Source organism: Aythya fuligula, chromosome 3 (assembly GCF_009819795.1).
Source record: "Aythya fuligula isolate bAytFul2 chromosome 3, bAytFul2.pri, whole genome shotgun sequence".
Classification (NCBI taxonomy): domain Eukaryota; kingdom Metazoa; phylum Chordata; class Aves; order Anseriformes; family Anatidae; genus Aythya; species Aythya fuligula.
In genome coordinates this window covers 25,050,573-25,072,157 of record NC_045561.1, presented here as the reverse complement: position 1 = coordinate 25,072,157, position 21,585 = coordinate 25,050,573, and the positions used below count along the sequence as shown (strand labels likewise).

At 38.9% G+C, this 21,585-nt stretch overlaps 1 protein-coding gene across 1 annotated transcript in view; it reads left to right on the top strand.

Annotated features, from left to right (window-relative positions):
- The first annotated feature begins 8,214 nt into the window (after positions 1–8,214).
- Positions 8,215–21,585, top strand: part of HEATR1 (HEAT repeat containing 1) — a 39,602-nt gene continuing 26,231 nt past the window's right edge. Inside the window, exons 1-15 of the mRNA XM_032184021.1 lie at positions 8,215–8,356; positions 10,476–10,692; positions 11,643–11,784; positions 12,301–12,402; positions 12,986–13,126; positions 13,605–13,816; positions 15,022–15,155; positions 16,006–16,114; positions 16,489–16,599; positions 17,037–17,154; positions 18,351–18,458; positions 18,894–18,989; positions 20,086–20,174; positions 20,485–20,696; positions 20,974–21,095. Of these exons, the coding sequence (XP_032039912.1) occupies positions 8,215–8,356; positions 10,476–10,692; positions 11,643–11,784; positions 12,301–12,402; positions 12,986–13,126; positions 13,605–13,816; positions 15,022–15,155; positions 16,006–16,114; positions 16,489–16,599; positions 17,037–17,154; positions 18,351–18,458; positions 18,894–18,989; positions 20,086–20,174; positions 20,485–20,696; positions 20,974–21,095 (2,055 nt within the window). The remainder of the gene's footprint in view (positions 8,357–10,475; positions 10,693–11,642; positions 11,785–12,300; positions 12,403–12,985; positions 13,127–13,604; positions 13,817–15,021; positions 15,156–16,005; positions 16,115–16,488; positions 16,600–17,036; positions 17,155–18,350; positions 18,459–18,893; positions 18,990–20,085; positions 20,175–20,484; positions 20,697–20,973; positions 21,096–21,585) is intronic.

Genomic DNA, 21,585 nt, shown 5'->3' with positions numbered 1-21,585 from the left:
TCTCTCTCCCTGTGAAACTTCAGGCCACCGTTTGTAAAGAAAAAGTATTTGCATGCTTCTTCACTTTGAAGACAGTTCATTTATAGGATAAATGTAGCAGAGTTGTGGTAATATGTGATCTAGATCTCTGTTGTGCCCTGTAGTTAGATCTAAAATAGCTGTTAACTTCCTGAATTTCTTAACTGAACTGAAACTGCTTTTTTTCCCAACTCAGATGCTGTTCTGGGTATTTTCCCAGTTCATATGATAATAGTTAATACAGGCAGAGTCAGAAACTAGAACAAAGATGATCCCTATAGGCTGTAAGTCTCCACATGTATTTGTAGTACGAACTCTGAAATACATTGTTTTAGTTGAGAAAGGCTGAACACATCTTCCTCTGGCCTCTTTACCCCTGATGAAAGCATTCAGCAAAAAGCTGATTTTGCAGTTCATGGATGGATTGAACTGCATGGATCAAAGTTCATCCATGAAATGGATGTATTCAAATATACCTCGGGCTTCTGTAGGGGAAACCACTGAGTCGTGAATGAGCTTCTAGAACACCAAGAAACTTTTTCATTCATTCCTCATGGCTCAGCAACCCCCCTTACACCTCCTTCATAGGTCACCCTGCTACACAGATGATCTATGGAAAATGAGACTGGTGGGACAAAACAAGCCCTGTAAACCCAGGGGCTGATTTTGTACTGGTAAGTAGTGGAAGTCAGGAGTCATAGAATGCACTTTCAATTGCAGGAGAAAATGTTTAAAACAATGCATAATGGAAATATCAGGCAAATGTAAGACTCTACAACTGGGAGCATGTACCTCACTTTTCTTTCTGTAGACCAATAATGATAACAATAAAGTGTAAGGATACATATGAAAATTGAATACCCTATGGATTTGGAATACTGAAAGTAGAAATACAGTGATAACCAGAGATGAAAATAATTTATTTTATATTTGGGAAACATGCTTCAACTGCATGCAACAGACCTCTACTGAATAAAAAAAGAGAAATCATAATGCTGTGGAACTCTGCTTATGCAACACAGTAAACAAAGCAGTATTTCTGGAGAAAAGGAGTTTGTGACTATGCAATTAAAGCTTGCATTGTGAAACTTACAAAGTGGATGAATTAAGATTGCTTAGAAAACTTCAATTCTGCCATAGCCCACAATTAATTGACTTGTAATCTTATTTATTTTTGTTAGTTTGTTTTAAGACATCTGTTCTATAACTGATTATAAATACTTTATAAATTAAGAAATTAAAAATAAATTCTGAATTGGAAGACAGCTCATACAAAATGTTAACAAAAGTAATAAAGGTTTCCAGTGCACCTTAACAATAATAAGACCATTACAGCTTCTGCTCAAGAAAGTTTATGTTCCACACACTAAAAGGTAAAAGCTTTCTGTTTACATTCCCCAAAGGCAGGGGAAGTTAATCCAGATTTACTACAACAGGCCAACAACAAGAGTTGTTCTGTTTCTTTGCATCTTAGACCTGTCTGTTGTGGATTCACACACAACAGTCTTGAAATCTTTTACATTGACACAGACAGAATAGACACATTTGGAAGTTGAAATTAGTCATAAATGGTTTAAAATGCTTTGCTCCCCCTCTATAGACTGAAGCAAGGCACATACATCACTGAACTGTTGCAATTAGTAGGTATTACAAACCAAAAGGGTCCTATCACAGGTAAAGCATGAAGGTAAGATTCTGAAGTGGAACCTCTTCTATACAGTATTTGAGAGCATCACAGCAGGAACTGCTTTGTCTCTGGTTGCCAGGCTTAATTCAAAGAGGTGTATCAGCAACAGTGTCAGAATCACCCGATTCTCAGAGCCACACACTCCCCTTCACTAGATGCTCAATGCCAGGCTGTCTTCCTACCCCCTAAGTGCCTCTCAAGCTTTCTGCAGAAATAGTACCCTCCTCTCAGTGTGTCCAAGGAATCACCTCTGATGTCACTGGATCTCCAAGTCTCTCTCAAGTAGTTCCTCTGCAAAGAGCTCTCTTCAGTGGAATACACAATACATGCAGAATGCTAGAGAGCAAGAAACGCACTGGAGAAAACACTGACATAACCTTCCACCAGTAACAGTTACTAGCTGTTATCAAGAACATTTCCATTTGTCAAGTCTATTTTGTGGAAGGGAGCACCAAGGCTTTACATCATCTCAAGACAGCAAGGCCACTATTTTAGGTCTGACAACATGGCATCTCTAGCAAGTTCCCAGATTTAGAAATCTAGGCTTATCAGTAAAACTCAGTTGCATGCCCTTGCCACCTAAATCAAATGCACTATTTCTTCAAAGAACAGTTAGTTTTCTCTCCACCAGGGATCCCCAAAGCACATAATAGCATGAACAGTTTCCAAGGCACAATGAAAGCAAATATAAAACCCAAACATCTTTTAAAACTGTACTGAAACACAATGAAATTTTAAGTTTTTTTTTTGTGTGTGTGATTGTGATATACTTTGTATAATGCAGTATCACAAGAACACACTTTTTAATATTCTTTAGATATTATAGTATTAATCTCTCTAATACATATATGCATGCATATGTTTAAAGGAAGTTGTTCAGTTGTTCCCAGTGTTCATAATGCCACTGAGCTAGGCATTACATGAACACGTAATTCATTCCTATGTAAAGACATGTAAAATAAATTTTAGAAAATAAATAAAAAACATGTAATTGAATATAAGCACACAGCAAAATCAGCAGATTTATCTTCCACCTTCTGCCATTGAATGTGAATCATATTGGCTTTTGACATTATCATCTAAAATTGCAAGCTCATTCTAGTTTAAACCACATATTCCACCAGGTATGAAAAAGGCATGACTGGCAGTGACTGAGGTAAATGAAGAAATGAAAGTGGCACTAGCTTCAAGGGCCAGCCTGACAACAGGCTTAAAGGTATTTAGTGTGTCTGGACAGGAACAACACTATTTCTCCTTCAGGGAGAAAGATGTGATTCATCTCAGCATTTAAAAAAAAATAAAACCACACAACCAAAAGAACAGCAACTGGCTGGCCTGCCAAGTAAATAGCAATTTGAACAGCTGCAGGTCAGGAATGGGTAGCTGCACCATATGAGATCTGCTGTTATTCCTACACTTGCCATTTGCTTGAATAACAGAGGCAACAGAGAGAGGAGGTAGCAAGACAGCATACTGCAGTAAGAAAAGCACACTGCATTAAGAAGCATGCTTCTTATCGATCACATTTTCCTTCTTTCAACCTTCAGTTAAGTTTCTCTTTCATCATTTATAGCCCTGCTATGAAAGATGAGGCACGTCTAGTACACAGCAGTCCCCTTATTGCCTATTACATCCAAGTCCCAAAAAACCACACTCCCATTACCAAGTTTTCCTGACACATTAAACACCACAACTCACAAGTACCACAGAGTAGCTCCATGGCACCTACTCTCTCCATAGATTGTCTAGCAAAGGCATCTTTTCATAACAGTAAGCAGCTAATGTACACACAAAGAATACCTTTTCTCAGCCTAATAAATAACAAATCATCACAAAGAACTATCATAGTCACAGCAATCATGAGAGGCAGTTGCCTATTTTTCACTGCAACAATTGAGCGTTCATTGAAATCCAACTTTCTGATTTTTTTACAATACACAAATATCAAAAATATAATAATCCACCTGTAGTTCAGCAATAGAAGAACTGATTTTTCCTTTTTTTTTTGTTATCTCTACTATCCCTGATGTTTTAGGAATAAACTAGGCCTATCATGTAGGAATACAGAGTTATGAAGACAGCCCTTGCCTACTGTTTTCAAGCCAATGCTTTCTCTGCATGTGCCTAGCCGAAGCACCTTTTTTTTATTATTATTATTTATTTATGGTTTATTTCTTCTTCTCTAGAATAAATATTTAAAAGCTTCCTTTACAATAATTTTTGATTAGAAGCACGGAGTTTGTAGTACCGTGTCATAAAACCTTTAATACAGTAAAGTCTCCAAAATAGCCCCTTCTCCACCCCATCCAGAGGGTTTCTATTTATTTTTAGATCTGGAATGCAGCTACACATGAGAATTTATGGCTGGGGGAAGCTGCAATAGATTTTCCAAGAAAAGCCAGGGAAACATGATACTGACTGCCACAGTGGTCAGTAAGTCGATGATGTGCTTGATATAGTGCCTAGCAAGCAAGTTTCTCCCAGCCATTCAGTTCAACTGAAAAATTATTTTCCTTTCAGTCCTGTTTCACCTATTAGTACTGCCATTTTCTGCAACCTCAAGCACCATTGAATTATGCTTGTTTCTGCCTCCAGTTCCACCAGCTGCACTCCTGTAGAACTCCACTGTCCTCATGAGTTACTCCTGAGTTTCCCTAAAGTAAGCATAAAAGGTAAGTCTGTAGCTGAGGAGTAGAAGATAGGGAAGATAAATCTCAACTTTCTAGTTTTATGTATTTGCATTCCTAGATGGTACAGTAACTCCAATCTCTGTTTCTAACAAAAGCCAAGCCAAGAGAACAACGGACTCAAGGCCTATCAAGGTATACGCTGCACAAAGGCACTGTCTGATCATTGCATAACAAAGTCCAGATGCAAAGGGTGACTGCTGCATTTTTACAGAGAGCAGAAAGAAATTAAAATAGAGAAAAATAAGTTACTAGATCCCTAAAGTATACAATAAAGCACTGTTCTTCCCTTCTTCCTGACAATTACAGGAACTCCATAAAATCAGAGACCACAGATACCTGCCTATAAATGATAATCTCCAAAAAGGAGCAGATATGTATATGAATTAAGAACAAAGATGTACATTGGCTCAGAGTAGCAAATTTAACTGCACAGCCTCCAAAATTACAGAACATTAGCACACCTCCTGAAACCCACAGCAAAACAAAAGGCATCTCCTGACAACAAGCTTACATTGGCTTAGAAAACGTCCAATCCACTTCTAGAATATGGATTCATTTACAGCTCTGCATACATATACCCCCACTAACCACACACATTTGTTAACACCTACTTCTGCTTCAAAAGCTGGAGAACTTGATACTTACTGTAAGGACATTAAAGACTCCTGTGACTACTCTAGAAAAGTTTTAATATTACTTCATCATGTTGTAATCAGATTGTATTTTGGATGTCAAGTATTTTCACATTCCCTATTACCAATGGCATGGGGAAATGTCAGTAAACTTACCAAGACTATTAGCAAGCAATAACAAAGTGGATGAACAGTGGCTCTCTTCCAACTCCTTCAAAACTGTTTTAATAAATGATCCAAAATCATGGTGGATCATCAGATTACAGGAGGTGGTGTAAGAAGGAAAAAGAATCATCTTAGGAAATGAATTAATAAACTCTTGAGAATAATACAAACACTGGCCAAGCCCATAACTTTGCATGTCAACTGTACAGGCGATACTCAATTCCTGACCTTCATTTTGATACGTTACTATTGTATTCTACTGAACAGTTCTTGTTTTGTATCAGAAGTGATTCTCTTCTCCACTTTAGCTCAAACTCCTCCCTGCCTGTGGCCTACATAAGAAACCAAACCAGCCGATGCATTCTAGGAGCGCACCTAGCAGGAAGTTAGCCTACAGGGCAGAACAAGATCCAGTCGGCGTAAAACCTCTGAAATGTATATAGTGTGCACAGAAGTTCCTCAGCACTATTTCTTTCCACAAATTTCTTCCTACTGGGCTGCATTACTTACTGAGGTCGATATAGCTCTCTCTCCATCATTTTTTTTCCAAATATAAATTAGTATGTGAAAATTCACATTCTAAGACTGATAAATCTTCAGCAGACAATCCAACGTGTGTCAAACTCGGTTTAAAAGCAACCATCAACAGAGACAACCCTAGCTGCAGTATGGCCACAAGAATTCCACCTACACAGAGTAGCAATGTGACAATGCAGGCACTGGGAATCTGAAGGGACTGGATGAAACAGGCTTGATTTGAAGTTCAGAAAAGCATCACTTTGCAGTTCAGTGTACATCTCCAGAGCTTAATGCACATAAATAGAAATTGGAACAAGTCTCTGAGATAGTCAGCTTCACCACTGAGGAATTACAGTGCTAGCTAAGCATAGCTCTTAACAGGCATTCTGTTCTTGTATTTTTCCTATGGAACAGGTTTTTGAAATTAAATCAAAACCAAGTATTTTTCCTTCTCTAGAAAGATACTTTTTGCAGCTCTCTACAAGGAGAATTCAGTGGGATAGGAATTCTGGAAACCTGAACACAGTTCAGTATTTTCAACTTCCAGTTTATCTCTCTGGCTAGAGAGTTATTAGCAATTATTTTGCTATATAACGACTGATTTTAATTAGGTAACTATAATATAGTACTTTTTTTAGAAACTGGTTTCTGGCCTTTGGAAAGTCTACATATTTTAATAACATTTGATATTTTTAGATATAGAAACATGAATATTTATAGCAGTTTGAACTATACTAAAAATAAGGTTGCAAAAGGCTTCATGAAGGAAAAAGATGCACAAAAGTCATGGGGAATTTGAACAAGTGCAATAAATTGGCACCTTGGTTTGCTTCACCCGTAGCAAGCTCATTTGCTAGATGGTCAGAATCTAGGCATTAGAACAATCAGAAAAATAGTAGTAATCCTCTAAATCAGTAAAATCCTCCAAATACCTTAACACTATTTTAATTGTGGTGGTATCAACCTTTAACAGCTAAGCAATTATCTTTACAACCAAATACCGTCAGAAGTAACACAAAAATATGTAGTTAATACACTCTCACTGACAAAGCACCAGTAAATATAACCAGGCACAAAACCAGATATCCTACTTTGTTTCCTCTCCCTGCTCCCGCTCCTACAAAGGTGTGCATACATTTAATTTAATAAAAGCATACTGTCTTGCTGAAATCAGTAGACACTTGTAATGGATAAATTTAAGCACATAAATAATTCTCTGCAAAACTAAATCTACATCCATTTTATTTTGTATTTCTACTGCACGCTAAATCACTGCCAAACAAGGCGGTTTTACTGGAAACAAATTTGTTATTTCTGTTGTAGCTATAAAGCTTCTTGACAATATATGGAATAATTGTACATATCTGGTGGTGGAATTGTTATATTTGACATCTTGCCCATCAGCTCATATTAACTGAAATTAGTTTTATTTCTGCTTTTTTCCAGGTTGCTCCTGGATCGCCAAAACCTACATTCTCTTTCTGGCTTCGTTCACTTGCTTCAAGGTGCAAAACACCATGGCCCTAAATGCAAACAGGTGGGTGACACCATACTCTTTAATCTTAGGAATTTGTTTGTAACCTGAAGGCAGCCAAACGTATGGAACTTCCACCCTCACAGATGCACCAAATCTGGCCAGACAAACCTCTGAGCAACTGATGGAATCACAGAATCATTACTGTTGGAAAAGACCTTCACGATCATCTGGTCCGGACTTCACCCTACCACCAATGTCACTCACTAAACCATGTCCCTCAGTGCCAGGTCCAACCTTTCCTTGAACACCTCCAGGATGGTGACTCCACCACCTCCCTGGGCAACCCATTCCAATGCCAACTTGCTCCATTCCAGCTTGCCTTGAGCTGGCCCTGCTCTGGGGCTAGACCAGGTGATTTTCAGAGAGCCCCTCCAGCCTACGTTACCCTGGGGTTCTGCTCTGGGACCTCACCCACATGCATCAAAGGAGCTTTCAGCACCTTTTAAAAGCTCAGGCTTAGAACCTGGATATAGAACAACCCCAGCTCTGCGCACCGTTACAGCGAGGGCATATCAGCCCTGCCCAAAGAGCTTCACACCCACACTGGCCAGCAAGACCCCCTCTACCCCTCACAGCCACCGCACGCTGCCGTTAGTCACGCGCACGCGCCTCCAACGGCCGCCAACGGCAGCTCCCGGCACGCGCAGGGGGCGGGGTCACTCCACCCCTCCCGCGGGCGGGCAGACGGGCGAGGGGCGTGGCCCGGCCGGCGGGAGGCGGGGCTTCCTCTTCCGCTGCCGCCGCTGTTTCCGGGTTAGCGGCGCGCGGTGCGGCGCACGTGGGGGCCCGGCGCGCGGCCAGGTGGGCGCGGGGCGGCGGGACCGGGCTGGGGGGGGGGGAGGGGGGCGGCGTCTCCATGGTAACCGCGGCCCGGCGGCCGTTACGGGGCCGTTACGGGGCCGGTGTGAGCCGCGGCCTGCCGCCGTTGCCTCCCGTTAGGTGTCCGCGGAGGGGAGCGGCCGAGCCATGACGTCCCTGGCCGAGCAGCTGCGGCGGCTCGCCCTGCCGCAGAGCGACCCCAGCCTCCTGAGCCGCGCCGAGGCGGCGTCGCTGCTGTTCGACTGCAAGGAGGCGGCTGCCGTCGACAGGGACACCTTCTTCGCCATCGGTGAGCTGGGGGCTTCGCGCGGCTGGCGCGTTAAAAATCGGTTATCCGGACGGGCGGGGAGGGCGTGTCCTTAGCCACGGAGGGGCCAAAGGAGTCACTCAGGGTGTAGCTCAGGTAGGCAGCGTAGGGGGATGCTTGGACCAGGTGGTCTTGAGGGGCTTTTCCAACCGTAATGGTTCTGTGATCCTCCGGTTAGCAGCAGAATTGCGGGATGGGTCACGCTGGAGCACATCTCAGGGCCCGTGAGGTGACTGGGGACAGTCAGCGTGGTGTTACCGCAGATCAGTCACGCCTGCCTGGTACAGCAAGGAGTGAGCGGTGCTCGCCATTTATCTAGCCTTAGCAAGGCTTTTCACGCTGTCTCCCACAACATTTCTGTGACTAGTTTCAGACATTCCAGTCTGTACAGGAGGCAGCTACATGGGTGAAAAACTGGTTGGGTGATCCGGCTCAGGTATCCTGCAGCAGGACCCAGGGGAGTGCTGGGGGGCAGCAAGCTGTGTCTTGCTGGAAAAGATGGCCAGCAGCATTCCGAGCTGTGCTGTCACAGGTACACCTGGTGGCTTGAGGGGCATGATATCCCTCTTCACTCAGTGCTTGATAGGTGACTTCTAGAAGACTGTCCAGTTTTGCCTCCATCCCCAGCATAAGATGTTCGTCAAACTGGGGTGAGTTCATTGCAGAGGACACAAGGTACTAAAGGGCTGGAGAACTTGCCTGAAAAGGGGAGGAAGGATAATCTGGCTTAATTGTAGAGAAGAGAAGACTTTCATGGGTCTGCTAGCAGCCTGCAAATACTTATGAGGAGATGTTAATAAGATGGGTCATGTTCTTCAGAGAAATGCATGGCAGGAGAACAGGAGACAGTAAGTGTAAGTTAAAACAGCAGAGATTCAGCGTGGGTGTATCGAAAAGCCTTTTCATCACATCAAGCAGTTTAACAGGAGACTGCCATCCATCCTTCTGAAAACCACAACTGGATAATTCCATGGGCTACCTGGACTGATATGGGAGCTAGTATTGCTTTGAGCAGGGCCTTAGACTAGAGATCTCCCAAGGTCCCTTGCAACCTGAATTAATCTAGGATTTCATGAAAATGTACTGACACCCTACTCTTTGGTAACATTATGACCACAAATAATGGAAAATAGAAAAAGCCTTTTCTGTGTTGGCACATGTCAGGCCCCTTATGCGCATCAGTTCCCATTTTTGAATATATATTTACCCAAGAATGTGCTTTTTGCATAGCCTTCAATCTGTATAAACTCATGTAAAATAATGAAACAATTCTTATCATTCTGTATGGAATATTGTATTTTAATTTATTCAAAGAAGTACCTTTGCTTACTTCAGATATATAAAAATCATAGACTAGTTTTGCCTGGAAGGGACCTCTGAACGTCATCTGCTACTAGTCTGACTGATCAGAGGGTCAATTAGCTCAGGCTTATGTTTGACTGAGTTTGAGGATAGAGGTACTGTGGACTCTGATCCAGTGTTGGACCTCTGATCTGTGTTTGACCATCACTGTGTTAAAAAAAAAAAAAAAAAAAATCCGTATATTGACGTGGAATTTCCTGTGTTCCAGCATGCATCTGTTCCCTCCAATCTGAATTTCTTTCAAGTGAGTAGTTAGACACTGGAACAGACTCTAACGAGGTGGTTGATACCTTTCCTTATTTAAGAGGATAGCAGTCCTAATGAAAAGTTTTAATTCTTAGTTATCCTCAAAGTAGTCAGACTACTGACCTCAATGATCTTCGTAGGTCCCTTCCAATTGGAATAACTGTCATCCTATTCTGTCCTTCCATTGTGCATCTCAGAGTCTGGCTCCATCTCCTTGATAACCTATGCTATGCCATTAAGTAGAAGCTGACAGCAGTAAGATTTCCTTTTGGTGATCTCATCTCATTTCAACCCAGTTCTCAGCCTTTACTTTGTATGTCATTTTTTAGTCCCCAGACCATCGTCACGGTCCTCTGCTGGATTCACATTTGTACATCAATGTTTTCCTTTAAGTGAAGAGCTCAAAATTGTACCCAGTGCCAGTGAGGACGTAGCTGGATAGGACTGGTAATTACAGCTGTTGCATTTAAAGCATTTTTTTTTTTCCCTGCAGGATGCACTGGATTAGAAGAGTTGATGGGGATTGACCCTTCTTTTGAAGTGTTCCAATCCAGCTTGTTTAGTCCCATGTCCAAAGGCCTGGAACGCAGTGTTCAGAGTAAAGCAGTAAATCAGCAGCTGAATCAGAATATTTCATTGTTCCTCATTCACCTGTCCCCCTACTTTATGCTTAAGCCAGCACAGAAGTGCCTTGAATGGCTTATTCACAGGTAATCCACTGAATATCATACATGTATAGATAAGGTTTCTAGAAATGCAAGAAATTTCTTTCCTTATAAGAATAATTTTTATAATTATACCACATCTTTCTGGAACAAAGGTTGAAAGGTTAAAATTATATATTTATATTTATAAAGATATCAATTTGGGCTTAGATTTTATGGGGCTGTGCATTATATGTGCCAATTATATTTTGGTCTTTTGAGAAATTTCCCTGAAAATTTTCAGTATACCATGATGATCTGTATAAATATTTGTTTACCAGGATTTCACTAAATTTGTACAGCTCTAACCATCTTACAGAGGACCTAGAGAGGCTTTTCTGTAATATGTTTTGAGATAATGTGCTGTGTAAAATAGCAAACTGTCAATATAAACTGTGAACTGTAAAACATGCCCTTGTTTTATATCAAGAGCTAAGTAGCCTTATTACAAGGTAATGTAAGAAGGTGTGAAGAAAAAATGAACCAAGTATTTTCAATAAGTGCTCTCGTCCTTATATAAATTGACCTATCCAGATACAGAAAGTGTAATGTTTCATATCATGAAACAGTGAGTGGGCAGTTGCTGTTGATACATTTTAATCGTGATTTCTTTTTAATATATTGTACAGAAATTTGTACTACATTATTGTAGATTTTGATTTCATATTAACAGTCTGTACAAAAGAAACTAAAGTTCTAGTTTATGTCAACTAGGGACCTAAAATCATTGAGAGAGAGGTAAAAAATTGTTTCTTTCCTGTCTTCCTACATATGGCTAGTGGCCTTTTTTTGGATTCTGGATGGGAAGCGGACCATATGTCTGCCTCAGTGTGATAGTCTTCTCTGGTCTTGCTTAAAAGGAAGCAAACCAGGTGTTCTGAGAAGAACATGGCTGAGTCTTTGTTTTGACCTTCAAGTAAATTTTTAACTGTATGTATTTATTTGTTTCTATTTAGATTTCACATCCACCTCTACAATCAAGATAGTTTGATTGGTTGTGTTCTGCCATATCATGAGACTAAACTATTTGTGAGAGTTATTCAGCTTTTAAATATAAAAAGCCCAACTCATAAATGGCACTGGCTGGATCCAATAAGGGTAAAGTACTTAAAAGATGCAAGTTGGGAGCAACATGAGGAACTTTATTAATAATATCCTGACTCTGTTAGTAGATCTCTGAATATGGTCCACCTGTTTGTGTGGTTGCTTGTAGGATTGTACAGAAATATCTAATTGCAAGAATGGAGCTTGAACTCCCACCTGTTGTTTCTGCTATCTTTCTTTAAATACAATGATAAAAAGCTTCAATCATAATTACTTTTGTTTTGACGAAGTTAGTGTGTGCTTTTAAGGTCTAAGTATTTGCAACTGCTAGGAAGTATGTCAATTACTAAAATATTTGTTTATTTGAATATACATTATACGTAATGCTATTCAGCATCTGTCTTAATGTAAAAATTCCAGAGAGGTGTATGGGTTTCTATTACTTATTTTCAATTTCAATGGTGTTAACCAATTGGTAGGCTTAATTTAAAGAGGTAAATGCTAATATTTACTTTGGGAGCTTTGCTTTATCCTAGAGTGTGCTAATTTTACTCTCTTTATCATGGAAAGAAACCTGGCGTCCCGCTGGCAAGGGGTACTCTCATTACACACTGCTACAAAGACCTGGATTTCATGGATTTCATCTGTAGACTGGTGGCAAAATCAGTGAAGGTTGTTTTTTTCATTCTAGAACGTTAGTGTGTTGTCACTTGTTTGTTCCCATCTTTGTTTATGTACAGTATTATGCCATTTACTAATATTTTGATTCATATATCATATAGTAAAAGGACTCATTTACTGGCAAGCCATATGAACATGTCTTATTATTTACATAGATTACAATTTGTAAAAATTCAGGTGAGAAGTAGCAGAGAACCACTAAGCCAGGACAAAACAGTTTGGCACTACTGTATTACTTAAAGATACTGTGCTGTTTAAAAGTACTTCATTGTCTTAATTGCTTTTATAAACTCATTTGTCCTACTGGTTTGTAACTTTGAATTTTGATATCTCTTTTGGGGATTGTCATGGATGTTTTAAATGTATGATTTCAAATATTAATGAGAATTTAAAAGGGGAAGGGGACAGTAAACTGGCAAAGTTTTCTGCTGGGGGAAGTGATGCCTTTGGTTGCATCAACAGGAGTTAGTGGAACTTGCATGCTGGATTTCTGAGATCATACTCTTTTTTGGGAAACGATATGAGTGTTTCCACTTTTTCTGATATCTCAACAACTTCATCTTCTCTTATCCAGGTCTTCTCCGAGTTACCTGGCAACTCTGCTCAATTGAGAGTTCTTCTTGCATTTTATGCTTCCACCATTGTATCAGCTCTTGGAGCCGCAGAGAATATAACAGACAGCATAGTCTCCATGCTGCTCCCTTACATCCAAAAGGTACCTGAAGTTTTATTTTCCTACTTGTGTGATGAACTGTACTGTGTTCTGCCATCATGCTTTCTGCAGCTAACTGTTGGGAGGGTTTGAAGCGTTAGGCACATGAAGGTCCATGACTAATAATGCTTTCTCATTCCTTTAAAGAGCACTTTTAAGAACTTTATTTCCTGCTCTGCATGAAGAATGAAACTGTGAGAAATAGATACACAATTTGACTGAGCCTCTTTGGTTTAGAAACTTAGTGTGCTAAACAATGAGGAAATGGAGTTAGAGTAATCAACCTGCTTTAATATTACCTATTTGCGCCAGCATGTGGGATCGCTGCTCTGTTAAAAAGCAGAGAACTTAACACCTCGAGAAAAAGCTGGTGTAATTGCATGGATGTCAAGATGAAAATGATATGTATGTTAATTTACCTTTTTTTTTTAAAAAAAAAAATTTGCATGTGTCAAAATTACAACTTTTTCTCTTTTACTAGGGCTTGAAATCCTCTATACAGGACTACAGAGCTGCAACATACATGATAATCTGCCAGATGACAGTGAAAGTGACAGTGGAGATCTCCTTGGTGCATTCCTTGATGTTGCAGATAAGCAAAACGTTATCTAAAGTGCCCTCATTAGCCAGGGAAGGGGTAGCATGTTTGAACCTACTTCTACAAACTCAGGAAGGAGACAATCTTGGGAAAAAGTAAGTCTACATGAACTGAGTTTCCTCCTTTTAAAAGCTCAAGCTGCACTTTGATAGTATGAATGTTTTCATCCTTCTCATTAAAAGGAAACCTCCCTATCAGAATTGTTGATAGTGTGTCAAAGGGTTCAGAGGTTTATTTGGCTTGCTTTGAAAATTTTTGTGGCCGCTACAGCTGAGGAGTCTCAGTCGTATGAGTTTGTCATTTGGTCCCCCTCCTGCCACTTCCCTCAGTAAGGGATTGCTGTCCATGTGCAAAACTGAAGCCTGTCAGAAAGAGACTTCCTTGAAGGTGGGAGTCTTGGAAAAGAAATTAGCATAATAATTGTAGTGCAAATTTGGGGTTATTTAAAGAGCTTGGAAAAAAAGTAGTTTTGCCCCTTCCATGGAAGAACTTTTAAGTTCATATCATTTTACAGCTGAAGTGCTTCTATAGCACTACTGCTTTGGTCCTAGAAGTCTTGTATTCTTCTGGATGTCCATGTGGTATTTCATTTCTTTCAGTCTTGTTTGCCCCGCAACAGTTAGTGCTGTTGCATGCAGCTGAACATGGTGATTGGAATCCTGCATGCTACAAGGAGTTTGGTTCCTGGTAGAAAAATTAACATGGGTATTCCAGTAGAATAAGTCTCTGCTGGGATAAACACAGCAATTACCTTCCAGATATTTGGAAGCAGTCTTTGAAGAGGAAAACAGGTTAAAAACAAAGGTGCAGGAAGCTAAGAACAGGCATGCTTCTTGTATCATGCTGCATCCAGGCAGGTGGATATAAAGGGAGACAAGATGAGAGGAACTTATTAGTAGGAAGCAATTTACTTCTCTCTGAGGATCTCCTGTCATTAAGCTTGTACTTCTCTTCCCTTCTTTTCACTCTATGCAATGTGAGGATCTCTCTTCATGCAATCCATACAATTACTTTATCTCATACAACCAACTTCTCAAAAGCATAAAGATATTCACTGTGCCTTTGCAGCAGCTGTGCTCAGTGTGACTGGCAGCTCTGTTTTCTTCTTGGGCGTTAAATGCGCCAGTAAAACTGGCAACAAGAAAGTGGTATCCTTTCAGTCTTTGCAGCATTTACTTATATTGAGGCTGTTACCCAGTACTGAAAATTGAATCCTTAGGATATTTTGCAAGTATTGGTAACCCAGATGAGCTTACATTTGGTTTTTTTGTTCCTTTTTTTTCCCTGTCCTGTTGTGCAGGCCGTTTAATTATCTGTGCGACAACCCAGAACTGGTAACGCTTTTGCAAGGCCTTTCAGAAGGCTATGATATCTCTCCTCTTCTGCGTTACTTGTTGCCTCACCTTGTTTGCAGTATCATGAAATATGATGCAGGTAAGTTGGCACATATATTTAAAACTTTGAGTCTTATAGACAGAGAGCTATGCTAAATGTCTTAGCTGTGCTGTTTTCATTTTGTTTCTGCTCTTAAAACTGTACCAATACACATGAAGATGTGGTTGAGCTTCAGTGTGTGTTGCTTTTTGTTTTTCAATGTTCTATGGAGGATGCTATTTTAGGCATTGTTATACCTATGTCACTTTGATTTAGATGTTGATTTTCAATATGCAGCAGTAACTTAATTTTGATATACTACATTTCTTACTCTTAGAGAAGTACTGTAATATTGCAAAGTCCATGATTTGAGTCCATACATAAATCAATTTTAGGTAGATTACATGTAATGCATATATAGTTTAAGTGGTAGAGATCTGTGTTTACCCAGTAAATTAAATGTGCCTGGAAATGTTCGTGGATAACAAGGCTGACTGGTATGCAAGGTATGACTGGTATGTGTCTGTACCATCAAGTCTGCTTGTGCTGTGGACTGTTTTAACTGCCAAATCATGGTTGGGAAAGCTCTTTAGTTGAAAGCGTCGAGATTGACACCAAGGAGTGCTCTAGCAAGTTGCTGGCATAGGTTTGGTAGCAGATCTGGAACACTCCATAGCATACTTGAGTTTATTGACAGCAATGCAGCCTTTGGCACTTCAGTGACGTTGGTGTAATGCATTGCTAGAAGCACACTGAGAGTGTATGTGAGTTATCAGTGAACATTGTTGTCTTCAAGTTGTGTGCTTGGCTCATCAGATGATGCTGCCTGTACCAGCTACTAGTTTTAGTCAGGATGGGGAGGTTATGTTCAAGCTATTGTTCATCTGCTATTATTACTCATTCTTCTTAGAGGAACAAGAAGAATCTGAGGAGAGAGATGATCATATTTACATCAGACATCTTGAAGCTATTCTTCAGAGTATACCACTGGAAAAAGATTTAGATCACCTATTGGCTTCGTGAGTTAACATAGATCTGTTTTTGTTTTTTCTGCAGTACTTCAGTCATTTCTGGTTTAATAACAATGAATTGCTGACAATCCTGACAATGCTGTTACCATTATATGAGCATCCCTTTTAGTGTCATGTTTATTTGGGTTTACAAATTAACTCCAAACTTAGGTATTGAAACTGAAATGTTCACTAATCCGAAAGAGTCACGATTTTAGCACTTGTGGGAATATTTATGGGACAGAGTGAAACATAAGGCCAGGAGCAAATCTGCAATAAGTAATGCATATTAATTCTATCCTGTTCAGCAGTATGTTTTATAACATTTATGAAAACTGGTTTGACCTAAAAATGGTGGCTTTTTCTTTTATTTGTAATTTTAGCAAATTTCTTGAAGGGTTTATCTCCTATGGTTCAGAGATTGAATCTAATCCCACCAAAATGGATGCAATCAGTCAAAAGCTGCTTCCTCTTATCAGACTTCTTGAGAGAAAGTAAGTTCCATTTTCCTATGACATATATACAGCCTGTAGGCTGATAAGGTCAGCTATGATCTTGGTTTATTGCGTGTCATAACCACAATAATCTTGCTGAAAAAATACAGTAGAAGTAACTGACTCTTAATTTTTGTCTAAATTTTATTTTGCTGATCTAACTTTGTTTTGTCAACACTGTCATACCTGGGCACAGGCCTACTGGCTTTGCATGGCTTCTTGCTGTTTGACGTTACCTTTTCTGCTCATTATTTACCCTAGTGGGCTGCATGTCATCTGAGTTAAGACATAAAGACTGATTGCCTTTGCAAAGCTTCTTAAAATAGCTGGTTCAGAAAAGTGCATTCAGCTTCCTTGTATTTCCTTGTATTTCTCTCGGAAATACTTGCTCTTCTATAATGCTCTGTGGAAAATGTTGGAGTTTTGTCTGTTGGCAGGTATCCTAAAGCATTAGATGCTGTGTTGGAGGAGCATCTGGAAGGTGCTACAGATCAGGCTGACCAAAATCTTTTTCATCAATTTATTTCTCTGTCACAAAGCTGTGGCAAATACAAGGTAGGTGGAAGCTTAATTCCTGATCCTAGTTCTTACCTGGTTATACTAACAGAAGGTTGATGTGCCAAAGGTCTGCTCTCTGTTCCTTCCTCTCCCTCTACCTCCTCCACCTGTCCACCCCCTCCTCCCCCCCCCAAAAAAAAAAAAAAGCAAAAAAAAAAACACTTAAGTGCAATGATGAGTTGATCAAAAATGTGATAAAACCAGAAGCTATCAGATCTTTTAAGTTCATGTTTATTATGAGCAGTCACGGGTGTGAGTTTTTCTCATCATTAAAATTTACGCACTTCCACCTGCACCTGATTGCTCTTATGGTAACTTTTTTCCTTATGAACGTGGCCAGTGCACAGAGTGTACTGTTTGATAACAATGTGGTGCTGCCCATCAAGGTCTGATCTTACTTAAAGAGCTTGTCAGTGCCATGCAAGTCTGTTTGGGGTAAGCTGACAAACATTAACAGAGTTAAGAGAAGGTTGTTGTGTTGTTTTTATGAATGCTTACAGTCAGTAAGGTGGAAGAATATAGTGTTCAGAGTTCTGCGCAGTTTCTGAAGAGTAAGTCAAACTCAGAGAAACAGAATAAGCACTAGTGCAACAAATTAGTTTAAGGATTTTTTGAGTTATTTTATATCACTAAGAGGTGGTTAGTATTGTGAGAGAGACTGAAATCACTTAGGAAAAGATGGTAACCTATATAATGAAGAACTTTGTGAATTTTTGTACTGATTTCCTGAAGGCATGGATTCTGTGACTGAGTAGCAAGTGGGTTAAGAGAGAAACAGAAAAAAGTCATGCAGAATGAAGCCATGTGACTTTCTTCTAGCCTTTAACGTTCAAAAGATAAGTGCAGGCAATTGTACTGGCAGGGGTACCTTTTTAACAGTTTCTATCTATGGTCTGTCACATTGACATTGTCACCAGAGCTTTCTCAGAATCCTTAGATAAGTGTAACGTTTTTCTAGGACGGAAAAGTATCTGTGCTTTACTGTACTTTTCAAGTCGTGTTCCAAAAACTGTCTGCCAAAGTGAGGAAGAACAAATTTGAAACTGTTATACAACATCTTTGTCCTGCTGTTGACACTTTTTTGGTCAAGGTTTCTCATCTGAAAAAATGCTGAAAGAATCTCTTCCAGTACCCTGACATATACTTAAAGTATTTTTAACATGTGGTGAGTGACTCTGAAATCTGTATTTCAGTTTCTGGAAGACTCTGATACCTCCCTTCTGCTTAGTTTGAATCATCCTCAGCCAGCTGTGCGAGTCCTGGCTCTTCAGCATTTGAAAGATGTTATCAAAACATCAAAGGTTTGTGTCCTGAATCTCTCACTTACAGAATGTACTTAGCGTATGAAATCTTCTAAAAGTTGTTTGACAGAAATATCAGTTGAAGATAAGTGATACGTAAAACTATTCAGAAATGTCATTTTGACAGTTTTTCATGGTGATTTCAGGAGGTTCCTGTCAGCATTGCAGCATTGTCCCTTGTTCTGGAGTCTGGATGTAGTTCTTTTTTACTAAGCTGCTTGTAGACTAAAACCAAATCTAGGTTAATGGTTATTTTTATTTTTACTTTTATTGTTGAAAGTTAGACTGTTATTATTGTGGTTCAATTTCAATAATTTTACCACTTGTACTAGGATTCAAATATTTCATTATAGCCTATAAATTGTGCTAAAAACCTTTTTTTTTTTTTTTTTTTTTTTTTTTTGTTCTGTTTCTTTTTTCTCTGATTTTCTTCAGGAAGGCTTTGATCAGTCTTTCATAGAAGAATCAATTTTTGAGCGCCTCAAGGATGACAACAGAGATGTTGTGATGTCTGCTTTCAGTGCTTTGGAGGTAGGTGTATTTCTTTTGATAAGTCAGGTGAGGTTTTTATCTGGTTCTGAATATGTGTCTGGAATGTATTCTTTTTAATTGCTTTTCTATTTATCTCTTTGGTATATAGCTTTTGTCCTTTATTGTTCTTCTTGTACTCCTCTCTTTGTTGTATGGTTTTGTTGGCTTTTGTCCTTTAACAGGATGAAGTAGCACAAATTAGGAGGCTATTGTTTACCTGTCACAGGTACCCCTCTACTGCAACTTTCTGTTTCCTCATCTTTCCCAAAGTGTCTGTAGTTAGCCTGATTTTATTTATATGTTGTTTAGTAGATACTAAAGCATATTTTAAGCTTTGATTATAAAGTGTGCCTTCTGATTATCCTGTATATATCTCTGTAAAAATGATAGCCATGTCATCTGCCTTTTGTGTGGAAAATGGTGCAATGACAAGTCATTACACTAGTGAGAAGTGCTCAGCTGAGTTTTTCCATATGGGAGTCATTTGATCAGTTCATAGTAGCCAAGTTCTAAACGCCAGCTCGGGTTTATTGGATGGGACTCTGGTATGCATTGTACTGATTGTTTCCAACTAGGGTAACGGTCTGTCTTCATTGCTTCTGCTAGTAGTAGTGGAGAATATTATTAGCAGTAATATAATTGGTCTTGTGTGTTCATTCATTCTCAATCACTAAAAGATAGCAATCGAAGCATTTGAGTGATTATCTTTAAACTTCAGTGTCTTTTGTTGATGTGCCTTTTATTTTTGTAATACAGATGCTGCATAAAGTGAAAGCAATTGTTACTCAATTACCAAGTGTTTTGCTTTTTGTGTGTTTATCAATTTTACAAAGTATTTCTGCATTCAATAAATTGTTTGTACATTAGATTTCAAGGGAGCACACTGGGCAGTCTTATAACATTTGTTTACCCCAATGATATTTTTATTGTGTAATCATCAACAAAATGATGATTATTTAGTTATTATTAAGAGTTCAATTAGTGTTGTTTGATCCATGTTTCTTCTTGATATGATAAATACATTTTCCACTGTGAAGAGTAATTTATTTTTTTTATCTTATTATACTTACATTTCTCTCTCTTGATTACTTTCCAGATTTTCAGGAAACAAGTCAATCCAGAAGTGGTGGTATCAAGTCTTTTGAATATTTTCCAGAGAGCTGATCTTTCAAAGGATGGAAAGTGGTATGTTTCTGTCTTTTTTTTCAGACTACTTTTTCTCTGCATAAATGAAATTCAAAAGTAACTCCCAATAATATTTCAAAAACTATTTTTTCACTTTAAATACTTTTTCTTAGGTTGTATATATATGCTGAGTTATAGGAGAAATTTTCATTATTTGTGTACCATTTCCAGTGAGTTCCCTATTTGTTCTCAATGCTACTTGAATTCTGGAGGGGAAAAAGTAAACCATGGAAAATGGAGAAAAAAACAAAGACATGTAGCAGACATGCTAGAGCAATGATTTATCAAGATCACTTTTTTTCTTTTTTAGGTACAAGGTTCTGGAGCGAGCAGTAGAGATTTTAGTCAAAGAGGAGATTTTGAAAGAGAAAAAGGAACTACTGGATGAAGTGGTAATGCAGTTGTTACCGTTTATGGTAATCACTAATGCCAATTCAAAATCTTCAGAATGGAAAATGGCCATTTGTCTGTCAGAATCTGGTCTCTGCTCCTTACACCCTTTACTGAAAGGCTGGCCAGAAGGTAATGTATTAATTGTACCTAATTTGATGACATTAAGTTATGACAATGTAGCACTTCATGCTTACTGAACCTTAACAGTAATTGAGAGAGTGGCTGTCATTAATAAGCTATTATACTAAGAGCGCAAATAAAATTGTTTAAAAAGCTCTTTGAAAGAATAAAGTTGTATAGTATTTTACCGACTGTTTATAAATATTACTGAGCAGCCAGTGAGATTTGTATACCTGTGTTCTCTGATTTACTCTTTTTTTTTTTTTTTTTTTTTCCATTGGAATAGCTCTTCAAGCAGCAATTAAATCTAGCAAGCCTGCAGAACTGATTGGAGCAATCAACAAGGAAATGATTCTGTTGTTTTCTAAAAACATGACTTCAGGGGACCCTTCCCTATTATTGCAAACAGTATGTGCGCCATGTTTCTCTAACCTTAATTTCCAAGTGGTAATTAGTAGAAAAGATGTTGAACTTCATATGTGTTGTTCATAGTATTGTTATGTCATTACCAAGCTGCTACGGAAAGTATGCATATTGCATCTAAGAAAAAAAAAAACAGTACAAGAGAAATAAAAGACATTTCTGTTTTAATATAAGGAAAAGAAGAAGTGAAGCCATTACCTATTTGTAGAAATTATTGGTGTAACCAAATTGCAGGAATTTTAGGTTTCCTGAAACAAAAAAAAATAAAATAAATAAAAGTACCTATGGATAGTTCATAGACACAGATGCGTGTGTGTTCCTAGGTTCCAAAGGGTACCATTATAGCAGACAGTAATGTGTTACCAATGATAGCAGGTAATAAGGATTTAATTAGACATGCAAATGAAACGCTATATAGTCATAGCTAAGTCTCACTATCTCACAGACTTTTTGTTGTTTTTCATGCCCTTCCATT